Raw genomic sequence first — 12,892 nt, forward strand, 5'->3', positions numbered from 1 at the left:
GGGGGGGGGTTATACACAGCATTTCAATAAAATGTATCAAAACTTCCACATTTTCTAAATTAACAACAGATATTGGAAAAATCAAACCACACCCCTGTGCCAGTCTTGCAAGTTGTCAACACAGCTGCAGGGAAAGCAGCTGTTAGACAGCAAAGCAGCATGTTAAAGTATCCCTCCACCTCAGCTGGAACATTTCCTTTGGCTGACCTAAACTGGAACTTAATACATGTACAATAATACTGGCATACTGCAATCAACTCTAAACAAGCCAGCACTAAAACCTACACAGGGGGTGTCGAACTCCAGGCCTCGAGGGCCGGTGTCCCGCAGGTTTTAAATCTCACCCTGAGTCAACACACCCGAATCAAATGATTAGTTCATTACCAGGTTTCTGGAGAACTTCCAGACATGTTGAGGTAATTTAGCCATTTAAATCAGCTGTTTTGGGTCAAGGACACATCTAATACCTACAGGACACCGGCCCTCAAGGCCTGTAGTTCGACACCTGTGACCTACAGCTTCCTCCTCTGGGTTCCCCTAATCACATCAGCTGTTATGGACAAACATTCTGTGCCACAGAAATCTTTAAATGAGTATTCACTCACACGGTGCCCATATCACTGATGGCTACCTGCTCTATGGATACCCAGCTTAATATTAGTCAATAGCTATACCCAAACCTAGAAATGCATGCAAACACATTTCAGGTTCATGTTTGCTTATAGCTTCACATATAAACTACCAGAATGTAAACAAGATACAGATATCCACAGTTCTGCATGAACCCCGAGTCTCAGAGCCATGTGAAAGTGTTAAATCACTGCTGAATCCATCAAAAATCAATGAAGTGCTCTGGCACCTTTACCCTTGAAGCCATTAACAACTTCTATAAAGTTACAGAAACCAGTGAACCATCAAAATATGTCAGGTGGATCTCGTGCTGTAGATGTGAGTAGAAGCATGAAACTAATAGAACTGTCAGTGACTGCATCACTGGCTGCACCACTGCGAGAAAATCTTAGGCAAAAGGTTTTTTGTTTTTTAATCTCAGAGTAGACAGTAGATATACTCTTGATATGTATAAGATGTATCCTCAGGTCCCAGACGACTGTTCACACAACAATCAGCTGAGCTCCATGTTAGTCTTCACATTCCCAAGAAGGAAATACTGGGAGCGCAAGGATGGGATCATCATTGGATGTACATAAATGAACACACAAAACTCACTCTCTTGTCCCCAAATGTCATAAAAATCTCTCTCTGGGTTGTTGTTGGCCTCAGTTTCTGTCTTTTTGCTCGTCCTGTCGACAACGGTTCTGTTCAGCAGACGCTTCTTGCTCCGTGGGACCACGCCTTTGGCTGCCAGCTTCTCCGCTCTCTCGGCAGTGCGACGAAGTTTCTTGGCATTTGGCTTCTGGTAGGCCAGCACACTAGTGGGGGGTGGGGGGGGTGGAAGAGGAAGCAGAAGAGATGATTATTTGATTACATGCGGAAGAAGGATGCAAAAGAAATGGAAGTGTTAGAGCAGAATCTCCTCTCCTGGTGTGTTTTTATATCCTCAGATCCCAGGACACTGTTCACATAACAGTCTCCTGAGCTCCTGTGAACTGTCTTCACATTCCCATGAAGGAAATACTGGGAGCGCAAGGATGAGATCATCACAGGACACACACAGTCCTCCACATTAAGCCAAATAAATATTCTTAAAACATAGGTTTATGTTCTACAAATTGTCTCCTGAATTTCTAAATGAAGGTGTTTATTATTAAGGGGGGAAAAAAATCCAAACCTACATTGTCCTGCGTGAAAAAGTGACTGCCTCCTTAACCTAATAACTGTTTGGGTCACCCTTAGCAGCAACAACTGCAATCAAGTGTTGGGATAACTGGAATTTTGGCCCGCTCATCTTTGCACACTTATAACTGAGCCACACTGGGGGGTTTTCGAGCATAATTGCCTTTCTAAGATCATGCCACAGCATCTCAATCGGGTTCCAGTCAGGACTTTGACTAGGCCAATCTAAAGTTGTCTTTTTGTTTTCCTTAAGCCATTCATAGGTGAAGTTGTCAGTCCACGGAGTATTTTCCCAAAAGTCTTGAAGATCAAGATGTTTTCTTGCAAAACTGAGACCACCCTTTATGTTCCTTTTGCTCAGCAGTGGTTTTCATCTTGGAACTCTGCCATACAGCCCTTTTTTGCCCAGTCTCTTTCTTATGGTGGAGTCATTGACACTGACTGTAACTAAGGCAGGTGAGGCCTGCAGTTCTTCGGATGTTGTTCTGGAGTTTTTTGTGACCTCTTGGATGAGTCATTGCTGCACTTTTGGAGTCATTTTGACTGACCAGGCACTCCTGTGAAGGAGTTCCATGTTTTTGCCATTTGTGGATAATGGCTCTCAACGTGGTTTGCTGGAGTCCCACAGCTTTAGAAAGGGCTTTATAAAATTTTCCAGACTGACAGATCTCAATTACTTTGTCATTTGTTCCTGAATTTCCTTGGCATGATGTCTTTCAAGGATCTTTTGATCTACGCCACAAGCAGGTCCTATTTCAATGATTTCTTGACTGAGAATAGGAGTGGCAGTAATCAGGCCTGGGTGTGGCTAGAGAAATTGAACACAGCTTTGCAAAGATGCAATACACCAATTTATGTTACAAAAGAAGGGGACAATCACTTTTTCCACATAGGACCATGTAGGTTTTGAATTTCTTTTCCCCCTTAATAATTAACACCTTCAGTTAAAATCTGCATCGTGTTTACGTGCATCATTTTTGTCTAATACTTACATTTGTTTGATGATCTAAAACATTTAAGTGTGATAAACAAAAAACTGGAAATCAGACAAACAATTTAAAACAGATTCAAAGGGGGGATGGGGGGGTGTCACACTCAGAGTGAGTAGGACTATATGCCCAGACCTTGGTCCCAAGGCCCTTTGCTATGTGTCTTCCCTGACGCTCCCACACTTGTCTACTCTTCACTACTGTGCCACTTAATAAAGGCAAAAATGCCCCCCAAAAAATACTGTTGAAAGACCACAGATTCAAGGATCAGAAGAGACTAGGATTACTGACTCTTTAGGCGGTGCAACAAGGGAGTCATGCTGAAGGATCAGGTCTATCCTCAGAGGACGCGATGATTTCCCTTTCCTCTTCTTCCCCTTGACTGGTTCTGCAGCTTCTTCACAGAGGAAACAAAATTTCAGATTTACCAACTTGTTCAGGTGCATTTTTTAAACAAAATAATAGAAATAAGAGGATAGAAATAAAGTGCTTTAGATGACAGGGAAACAAGTTTACCTTTCTCTTCAACTTTCTTCAGCTGTCCAACATCCAAAAAGAACAAACTGTCATCCGATTTCTCACACAGCAAACCCCTGAAATCCAAAAAGATGCCATTATGTCATACGTATAATTTAAAAGACAGATTTTCAACTACAACAATTATTCAACAGTGTCATGTATGCTGTGGACAGTGGAGAAAAACAAAGTCCATCACAGGGGTTTTTAAGCAGACTAAAAACCACCAAAGTCAATAACAGTAAACGCTCACATTTCAAGACCACAAACCAACACGTCTGTTTATTTTTGGCCGACAGCAGGTTTGAAACTATCAAGTCATTACAAACCATGATAGTGACAAAATAAAAGTCCCACGACAGAAGCAACTTCATCCTTGTAATGTTTAAACGGATATGTTCTGAGACCATGATTATTATCAACTAAAAGGTAAACCCAGCATATTTTTATCTGCCCAATATAAACCTAGGGGTAAAGGTGAGCAGAAATACTAGTATCAGATATAATAGTTGACAATTTCTGTTTTTAATTTTAGACTTAAAATACACATTTTCAACACGTCTCACTGGCTGTTAACTCACCCCGTGGTCCTCTCTTGATGCCTGACGTCTTCTAGAAACTCCTCTACGTCCTGTACGTCACTGTATTTGTTCCAGTTCTTCTTCTTATTCTTGTTCACACGCTTTCTCCGACTGCTGACCAGGTCTGTAGGGGTTACTTTGGGGTTTAAAGTTAAAAAACCTGGCTGTGAGATCGCCACGCGCTTCAATCTCCTGGCAGCCGCCATGTTGGAGGACTAGTGGGGGAGGGAGAAGCGCGTTTCTTCTTCTTTTGTATGCGGGAACCACAGTTTGGCGCCACCAGCCGGACTGGCAGAGTAAACGCTATTAAACTGCTTTTATAACTAACTTAATGAAAAAGTAGTTCTGCTTTTCACTGCATTGTTTACAAGATTAAGATGAGATTTGTTTATATATTTTACAAACTCACCATATTGTAGGACCGGCTCTAATGTAAAATATATATATTTATATTTGTATAATATTAACAGTTTAATTACACTGCTTTTGCATTTTTTATTTTGAGAAATAATATAAAATAAACAGCAAATATAGCTCTAAAGGGCTGAAAGACTGAATATCACTGTTTCTGCAATGACTCTTGAATGCTGATGGTGCTTCAGTCTCCCTTTTCCTGTAATGGGCGTTTGGTTTAAACACTTCTTTAATAATTACTTTAACCAACAAAAAGGTCAAAAATCAGCTTGGGGAAAAACTTGTTGCGGGACGTTGCTAGTGAGGGTGATGATGCAGTTGTTTATCATGTTGCAGCATGTGTGAAATATGTTTGTCACAGTTGCATCATGGGAAACGTGTCTCCTCTTGCTTTCATATGTTCTTTTTCCTTTTTTTCCTCCCTTCATTTTATTGCGAGAACAACGCTTAAGAGTCTCAAGAATACATTCCCAGTTTTAGGCGGCAATCTTTGACCAAGTTTTCAAAGGTGAGTATCATTATTTGAATAAAACTCCACTGTATCTTTTAATGTCAAGTTAGTTTGGAAATTATGTGTTTTTTCGTTTATTTTCGACGAAAACGCAGGGCACTCGAGCTATTATCTGCCTGCTCGGGGAGTGAGGGACCTAAAAAGCACTTGTGATCCGGTCGAATTTGACTCGGAAATGCGCCTAAAGTGAGGGGTCATCTGACACAATAATTATCATCAATCGATCCCCTGACATGTCTAGTGTCGTCCTCAAAAAGTGTATTCCACTTTCACGCCGCGGTTTTTATATTCTTCCGTCGTTTTTATCGTCACCCTCTTCGTTTGGTACAACGATTTTTCCTTCCCGTTTACATTCTTCAAGCCAACCAGCCAGCCATCATCTTCGGTGCGCTAGTTTGCCTTTACGAGGCCGCCGGGGTGGGCGGGGTCGACTGGTTTTCCTTTAAAATAGCTCATTCTGAATGAAAAACACTAGACTTGTGAGCAAGCGGAGAGCCCAATATGAAGAAACGAACAAACCCACGTTCAGTGCGCAAGGGGCGAGGTTTGTCTGGGAAACCCCGTGCCCTGAGTGGTTGGCATGTTCATTACGTCCCGCCCCAAAGGCGCTAATCCATGATGTGATTGGGTTATCTGATAAAGGGCTCAGTTTTGATTGGGTGCCTATGCTGCCTATTACTGTTTTTTTTTTAATAGCCATTGCATAAGCCACCTCGGGTATTTAAAAAAAACAAAACAAAACTCAGGCTCCCGTGGAAGAGTGGAGTCTGTCATGTTGCTGTTAACTTCCAAATCATTTTAAATACAATGCGAAAGTTAATTTTCATTCTTTACAGCCTGTACACATATTTTATTCTGAACTTTCCGGAAGAAAAAAAATAAACCCTGTCTGTTGAACATCTAAGAAATATGAAACTAAATTAATATGCAATCACTTTATTTTTATTATTGCTGTAACGAAAAAGATTGTCATAGATATGGGAAAAAGTGTCTGTATTTATTATTATTGTTGTTATTGTTTTTATTAATGCAGCCTTTTACTTGTTTTCTTCAGGTGATCTGTAGTAGCCATGGCCCGTACCAAGCAGACTGCCCGTAAATCCACTGGAGGTAAAGCTCCACGTAAGCAGCTGGCCACCAAGGCTGCTCGCAAGAGCGCCCCTTCCACTGGTGGTGTCAAGAAGCCCCATCGCTACAGGTGAGATGTCACCTAGCTCTCCTGGAAACTATAGTATAATGTAAACCTAATGTGTATGAAAAGAGCAGGCATCCGTCATTAGTCAGTCTTCCTAACTAGGGGCCCCCGTTGTATTGTTGCACATTCTCACTATAAGATAAGACTGACTCACTGCCAGTTTAATTTCCACCTCTGCACTTCAGGCCGGGTACTGTGGCTCTGCGTGAGATCCGTCGTTATCAGAAGTCCACTGAGCTGCTGATCCGCAAGCTGCCCTTCCAGCGTCTGGTGAGGGAAATTGCCCAGGACTTCAAGACTGACCTGCGTTTCCAGAGCGCAGCCATCGGAGCTCTGCAGGTCAGTAGCTCTCACTGATTAATTTCTTTTTTAAAACGACAAAAAAACAGGCTATTTGTCATCTGTTCACTAAAATGCCTCTAATGTTGAATTTTTCTGCCACCTGCAGGAGGCCAGCGAGGCCTATCTGGTGGGTCTGTTTGAGGACACCAATCTGTGCGCCATCCACGCCAAGCGTGTCACCATCATGCCAAAAGACATCCAGCTGGCACGTCGCATCCGCGGAGAGCGTGCTTAAAACATTTTGATTTATTATACTCTGTCCTCTCGTCCCTTCGCCACTCATTTCTCCTTTTCCTTCCTCTATACTTAGTAGTTTGGTTTGAGGTTCTCTATATATATCATGATTGTGATAACCGTAAATGTGTGATCATGTCTTCTTTGGTGCTACCGGTAGCAGATTTTTCTTAGCAGTATCTTCATGTACTTTGAAATCATTCATCAGTTCTAATTAGTGAGCAACAGGAATACCTTGTGACCTCTATGAATAAGATGCTTTTGCGAACCAAGAATAGTGTATGATCTGAACATGGGAATAGAAATTAGCATTAAGGTTGAGTTTCAACTTCAGACAGACACATACATTGATATGAGTCTTCTGAGTTTCTTTTCTTTTTTTAAAAAAACAAGTAGAAATTTGTTGTAAAAGTAGTAAGTTTTCTTTTGCTTTTTTTTTTTTTTTTACGATATGGTGTATTTCTACTGTTGCTGTTTGATGTATCAAAATTCAAAAGATCAATTCTGGTTGTCAATTGGAAATGTCATTGTGCTATGATGACACTGCATGGTTTGACAGATGATGAGCGGCATATATGTAGCAGACCTTTGTTAATCATATTTTAATTTTCAGCCACGTTATCATGTCCAGGTAATATTATGACTTTTTGTTCCTCTCTCAGGTTGATATGGTAACCTTTTTTTTTCTACTGTGTTCTTGATTTATGTTTCAGTCATTTTTAAGAGCAAAATATTTGTACTCCAGAATTCACATACAAACATAATAAACAGATTCTTGTGCTTAAATGAGTTGTTTAAGTGATTTTTATCTTGAAGCAATTTAAAGTCCCCAGCTTTGTATTTTTGGCATATTCATTTATAAAAATTAACCTAGTAAGATTAATTTCAGTTGTATTTATATAGCACTAAATCACAATAACAGTTGCTTCAAAGTGCTTTATATTGTAAGGTATATACCCTGCAATAATAGAGAGGAAAAAAGATGACCATTTATAAGGAATTACTTGGTGACAGTAGGTAGGAAAAACTTCCTTTTAACAGGGGTTGGGGAGAAAAACTCACTCCAGGGACAAGGATAACTTTACTTACTTTTTATTGTAAATTCATAAAACAGCAATAGTTAGCAAAAATACTATTAAAAATGTTGGAAGAACTACTCCAAAGTTATTTTTATTTTTTAAAATTAGTCCTTGTAAAACTAAATAACAGCATTTCGAATATGAAACATTTTGACAGTAGTTTTCCGACTGCTGCGAAAAAGCACTTAAAAACAACCTTTGAACTGTCACTGCATGAAGCCAACTTTTAAATGTCTCTTAGAAGGCACTCAAAGGAAGCGCAGGCACTTCCGTTTTCTACATTTAGCTTTACCGATATTTAAAAGCCCGAAATGTTCGATTAAAAAGAAAACGTCAAACTAACTCCCCAGTTCCGGGCAGCACCTGTCACTGTAACCACAGAAATGTTGTTAACGCCGTTGCATTGTGGGACACATGATTGACGCGGCGGCCATTTTCCCGCTGGACGCTGCTTCCCATTGTGGATACGAAGAAGAAAATACAGACAAGCGACACATTTCTCTCCACTTCTCTTCACTTTCCCTCTAGGTAAGCGTCTCGAAATGTGTCACCTGGTTCGTGGCTGAACTTTGAATTTTTCTGTTTGTTTTATTTACAATTCACAAGCTCGTTTGAGGGAGAAAAAACAGTGTTTTCGTCGTGTGAGAAAATAAGACACACACGGCTGTCGAAGCGGCGGTGAAATGCAGTCCTCTTTGCAGCCGCTCAGATGAGCGGAAATTCTGGTTCAAATTATGCGCCGGTTCAGCTCGGTTCTACGCTGCCGTTAGGGGTCGTTCAGCATTCCCGTGTTCACCTATGAGTTCCTTAACATGTACTATCTCTGTTTTTTTCATTTTCCGATTCGCTGGAGCGTCGGAGAGTTGTAAAATTGAAGTTGTTTATGTGCTACCCGCTTGTTCTTCTGCCCTGGGTCTTTATCCCGCTTGCGCATCAAACCGCCGCCATCATCAGAGCGAGGTGGGCGGACCTAGTAACAGTGGAAGGTAGCTGGAGAGCCCGCCCATTTTAGTTTCCGTACGCTGGTTGGCTCATGGTAATAGTTTTAGCTTTGCCAGCCAATCGTGTAGTCGTTCAACTTTGATTGACACATGTCTGGCTGGTCGTCAACTGGAAATGTCTTGTGTGTTTATTTACTAGAAAAGTTGAGTAAATCTAAGTTGTCTGCTGCAACCTACAAGCTGCGGTAGCTGTGATTAAATAATTGCCTAATTTCAAATTGCCATTATTGAGCATATTCGACACAGCAGTAGCATTACATCAATGCTGTTGCTGTAATAACAGAAAATAACACAAAATGCAATAAAAGGTTTTCCTGTTATCATATTTTAATTATTGGAGCCTTTCAAGCATTTAATGCATTTGTCCTCCATATTACTCAGCAAGAAAAAGAAGGCATTTGAAAAAATGTCCTATAAAATGCCAAATTCAACCTTTTTATTCACTCTTTTTCAGGTGATCTGTAGTAGCCATGGCCCGTACCAAGCAGACTGCCCGTAAGTCCACTGGAGGTAAAGCTCCACGTAAGCAGCTGGCCACTAAGGCTGCTCGCAAGAGCGCCCCTTCCACTGGTGGTGTCAAGAAGCCCCATCGCTACAGGTAAGGCAGGCAAAAACTAACTTGCAAAACTTCTCCTCTCCGTTTTTTTCAGCTTACTGTAAGGGTTTTGTGTTATTGTTTTTTCTTCAGGCTATCACTGATGTCTCTCCTCTTCTAAATGTGTTTATTGTTGCATATGCACAGTGCAAGTCAAAGCCAACTTTAAAGTAAGTTTAATTTCCACCTCTGCACTTCAGGCCGGGTACTGTGGCTCTGCGTGAGATCCGTCGTTATCAGAAGTCCACTGAGCTGCTGATCCGCAAGCTGCCCTTCCAGCGTCTGGTGAGGGAAATTGCCCAGGACTTCAAGACTGACCTGCGTTTCCAGAGCGCAGCCATCGGAGCTCTGCAGGTCAGTATGAAATGGGGCTTTCAAGAGGAGTATCCCTCTGAAAAAATTCTCAGCTAGCTTCAGCGATTTCCTGCCCACACATGACTTTGGATGAGGTATCTGTACCTGACTGTTTCCACCTGAAACAGCCTGACTGCTCGCAGGGTTAGTTTCTAAAGCTGGCCAGACACTGTGCTGGTTTGAATAAATGTGTGTGATGTGTTAACTCACACAATATGTTGATATTTAATCAGGGTCAGAACCTGCAGCCTCTGTGCTCACACTGTGCAGCTCGATCATCCTGCCACCATGTGAAACTCAGGGTTCTTGAAGCTGTGTGTTCAGTGTTGACACAACAAGAGAGAGGTGTCATTACTTTATGCATTTTTTTTTTAAAACATTGGCATGTTATTGTGCTTTTTTTGTGCTGAAAATGTGATTTGAACCAACATTGCTAGAGTGAATTTTGCAAACTGTTGTTCCTAAAATTTACATCTATATTGTATATCAGGTGTGCTGAAGACTTTATACAGTGTGCACACACACACACAAACATATCTCTAGTATGTAGTTTAAAAAAAATAAAATCTCTGCACAATTTTGTTCAAGATTTTATTTTATTTATTTATTTATTTTTTTGCAAAATGACTGATGAACTCAAAGTGTAATAAATATACCAAATTCAAGTGATCATTGAAGTGATTGTTTCAGCTCTGCTGAAAACTGTTGCATTTCCTCTTTTCTGCAGGAGGCCAGCGAGGCCTATCTGGTGGGTCTGTTTGAGGACACCAATCTGTGCGCCATCCACGCCAAGCGTGTCACCATCATGCCCAAAGACATCCAGCTGGCACGTCGCATCCGTGGAGAGCGTGCTTAAACGCTCTCGTTCTCCCTCTTGGTCTTTCTCCTTCTCACCTCTTCCTGTCCTTCCTTCACCTTTCTGCCTCTCAATCCCTCTGCCCCTCACCCGCCGTCCCTCCCTCCCTCCCTCCCTCCCTGTGTTAGTAGTGTGTAGAGGAAAACTGATTATATTATAATTAAAGTGTATAGTCGTGTTTTTCTTAGTGCTCTCGACAGCAGACTTCTAGGGTACTCTCTTTTTGTGCATGTACCAAATCTTTGGTGATGAGATCTCCTCAAGCACACATATCCTGGTTGCACTGTTTCTAACAGGCTCTGTGAGAGAGTGGGTAACATGGATAAAGTGAGGAGAGAAACAGAGTAGAACAATGCAAACGTGGGAGGGACAAGCAGGAGGACAGGATGGCTGTTTTTTTCTGCTGGGGGGACTCTGGTCTCCTTTCTGCAGCAGGGTGCTAGAAGAACTTGCCTGGTCCTCTCGTCCTGCTTCCTGTCCTGCCAGCCTCGGCTCAGCAGCAGTTTGTTTCTGCCCCAGAGAGCTGAGCCTGGACTTGGTGTCCTGTGTGTCTGCGTGAGTGTTGGCTCTGATCACCACAGCAAATTGTATACAGTCTATCAGCATCTTGGGGAAGTAGTTCTATGATTACCATATGGCTCATTGCTGTTATTCATTGTGTTGGGTTTTGTCTTTCCAAATAAGTCTCACACTTGTGATTTTTTCTTTGTTTGTTTTATTTTATTTTTGAAACTATTTGACACAGAGTTGGGGGGATGAAACAGATTCAAAACAAAACAAATACAGAAAGCAGATTTGAAATATTTTTTTCTACTGAAATGTGATGCTACTGACTCTCAGTGACACCAAAGTTTGATCCTCTTGTACACGCTCTTATAGAGTTTAACCTCATCTGTCTGTTTGTTGTGTTCAAATTGGGTTCTAATTATTTAAAACCAAAGCTTATGAGCTCAAATGGTGTCAGAGATACTTTTTTAGCAGTGGCACGTTTTTTAATACCAAGACCTTTTTATAGCAAAGGCTCATCAAGATTTGTAACATTCTGTAAAACCAAAAGTTCTCAAAGTGTGAAAATGACTTTTTTAAGAAAATAAAACGACTGATTAAAATGTGAAGGATATTCTGAATCAGTATTGAATGACTAATAATAGTCATTTTTTCTGTATACGTCCCCCCTGTACTTTTATTTTCTTCACTCTGGATCAATTGATCATCCGTATACCGCTTCTCAGGTTGACTTTTCACCCCTTTTAACTTAAATTTGTTTTTTGCTTTATTTGAGTTTCTTTTTTTTAAATGTTGAAGATAATGTTTCAATTAAACAATGTTTGTAATTTCCAGATTTGTCATATAAGGTGGTAATAAATGGATGTTACACACACTCCTCTGTGTCTGTGCTGCATAAATAAATGCTCTCAGGTGGATTGTTTATACCTGTTAAAGAAAGACCACTGTTCATTTACCAATAAGCTTTTACAACAGTTTAGCAGCATTACAAAAAAGAAGTCTAAAATATAGTAAGAATTTACATTTCGGTTCAGTCTAAATGTAAATGGTTGCTGACCTGTATAGCTTCTTATTCCGTAGCAGGAATAAATAGCTAGAGTTGGCGCTGTAAGGATCCAGTTTATTGTGAAGAGTACTTTGTGCTCTCTGTAAGCTTTAAATATTTTTGGCTCTTCATTTTCAAACACTTACAAACTGCTCCCAACACATCAGAAACAAAAATAAATAAAATAGTTTTTATGACTCAGTATGACCCCAAACTTTAAAACTTGAAGCTAAATGAGATGCACAAACAGCAGGTTCGAGAGCACCTGGGACTTCCTTAAGTTCCTTATATTATATTAATGGCAGTGACACCACTAGATGGCGCTACAACACAGTGTTTGTGACTTGAACTCATAGCTCCTCTACACCAAGAAATTAGTTACTTCTAAAATCACGATGGGCTTTAATTTAGAAATATATGTATATGATTGTAATTGTACGGATGAAATCAAAATATTTTTCCATCTTTCTTACCACTAATGTGGTTAACCAAAATTAAGTTAACCTTAAGCTCAGCTATAACATTCAATTTTATTTTTTTTTGTCCATTAAACTTTGCCTTTTAATATTTTTAGGCCCCTCTCTCTGACAGACACACAGATGTGAGACTCCCTTCCTGGGTTGACATCATTCCCCTCATCACTGTTTCATTTCATCCTTCTACTCCCTTGATTAAAAGGGATAAAGCCATGCCCTCAGCCATGTTCATCACAATAAAACACACACATTTGCCCATGTCGCTGCATGTCTGTGTGACCTCAGCTATACTGATTGCAATGAAACGCACACAGACAAACAAACATCTAATCAAACACCAGCCTTTAATCCTTTTGTTTTGACCAACCACTGTACATTGGTGCAGACTTACAAACATGTATGG

At 40.6% G+C, this 12,892-nt stretch overlaps 3 protein-coding genes across 3 annotated transcripts in view; 2 read left to right on the top strand and 1 right to left on the bottom strand.

Moving 5' to 3' along the window:
- Nucleotides 1-4,123, bottom strand: part of nop53 (NOP53 ribosome biogenesis factor) — an 8,482-nt gene extending 4,359 nt beyond the window's left edge. Inside the window, exons 1-4 of the mRNA XM_005926585.3 lie at nucleotides 3,881-4,123; nucleotides 3,300-3,376; nucleotides 3,075-3,180; nucleotides 1,228-1,430 (exon numbers count right to left, since the gene is read on the bottom strand). Coding sequence (XP_005926647.1) covers nucleotides 1,228-1,430; nucleotides 3,075-3,180; nucleotides 3,300-3,376; nucleotides 3,881-4,086 — 592 coding nt within the window. The 5' untranslated portion in view covers nucleotides 4,087-4,123. The remainder of the gene's footprint in view (nucleotides 1-1,227; nucleotides 1,431-3,074; nucleotides 3,181-3,299; nucleotides 3,377-3,880) is intronic.
- A 529-nt stretch (nucleotides 4,124-4,652) lies between these two features.
- LOC102309100 (histone H3.3A) lies at nucleotides 4,653-7,362 on the top strand. Its single transcript, XM_005926584.3, has 4 exons — nucleotides 4,653-4,802; nucleotides 5,860-6,003; nucleotides 6,186-6,339; nucleotides 6,449-7,362. Exons 2-4 carry the CDS (start codon nucleotides 5,876-5,878, stop codon nucleotides 6,575-6,577), a joined length of 411 nt encoding a protein of 136 aa, XP_005926646.1. The 5' UTR covers nucleotides 4,653-4,802; nucleotides 5,860-5,875; the 3' UTR covers nucleotides 6,578-7,362.
- Nucleotides 7,363-8,048: 686 nt separating this feature from the next.
- Nucleotides 8,049-11,842, top strand: LOC102308796 (histone H3.3A). Its single transcript, XM_005926583.3, has 4 exons — nucleotides 8,049-8,183; nucleotides 9,111-9,254; nucleotides 9,452-9,605; nucleotides 10,333-11,842. Exons 2-4 carry the CDS (start codon nucleotides 9,127-9,129, stop codon nucleotides 10,459-10,461), a joined length of 411 nt encoding a protein of 136 aa, XP_005926645.1. The 5' UTR covers nucleotides 8,049-8,183; nucleotides 9,111-9,126; the 3' UTR covers nucleotides 10,462-11,842.
- Nucleotides 11,843-12,892: the final 1,050 nt, after the last annotated feature.

Source organism: Haplochromis burtoni, unplaced genomic scaffold (assembly GCF_018398535.1).
Source record: "Haplochromis burtoni strain Fernald_Lab_line unplaced genomic scaffold, NCSU_Asbu1 Contig_94, whole genome shotgun sequence".
Taxonomy (NCBI): Eukaryota; Metazoa; Chordata; class Actinopteri; order Cichliformes; family Cichlidae; genus Haplochromis; species Haplochromis burtoni.

Bases quoted from the DNA above. Each gene is read 5' to 3' on its own strand.
- LOC102309100 (XM_005926584.3), top strand. From the start codon at position 5,876: ATGGCCCGTACCAAGCAGACTGCCCGTAAATCCACTGGAGGTAAAGCT. The intron at 6,004-6,185 runs GTGAGATGTCAC...TCTGCACTTCAG, and splicing joins AAGAAGCCCCATCGCTACAG to GCCGGGTACTGTGGCTCTGC. The intron at 6,340-6,448 runs GTCAGTAGCTCT...TGCCACCTGCAG, and splicing joins CAGCCATCGGAGCTCTGCAG to GAGGCCAGCGAGGCCTATCT.
- LOC102308796 (XM_005926583.3), top strand. From the start codon at position 9,127: ATGGCCCGTACCAAGCAGACTGCCCGTAAGTCCACTGGAGGTAAAGCT. The intron at 9,255-9,451 runs GTAAGGCAGGCA...TCTGCACTTCAG, and splicing joins AAGAAGCCCCATCGCTACAG to GCCGGGTACTGTGGCTCTGC. The intron at 9,606-10,332 runs GTCAGTATGAAA...TCTTTTCTGCAG, and splicing joins CAGCCATCGGAGCTCTGCAG to GAGGCCAGCGAGGCCTATCT.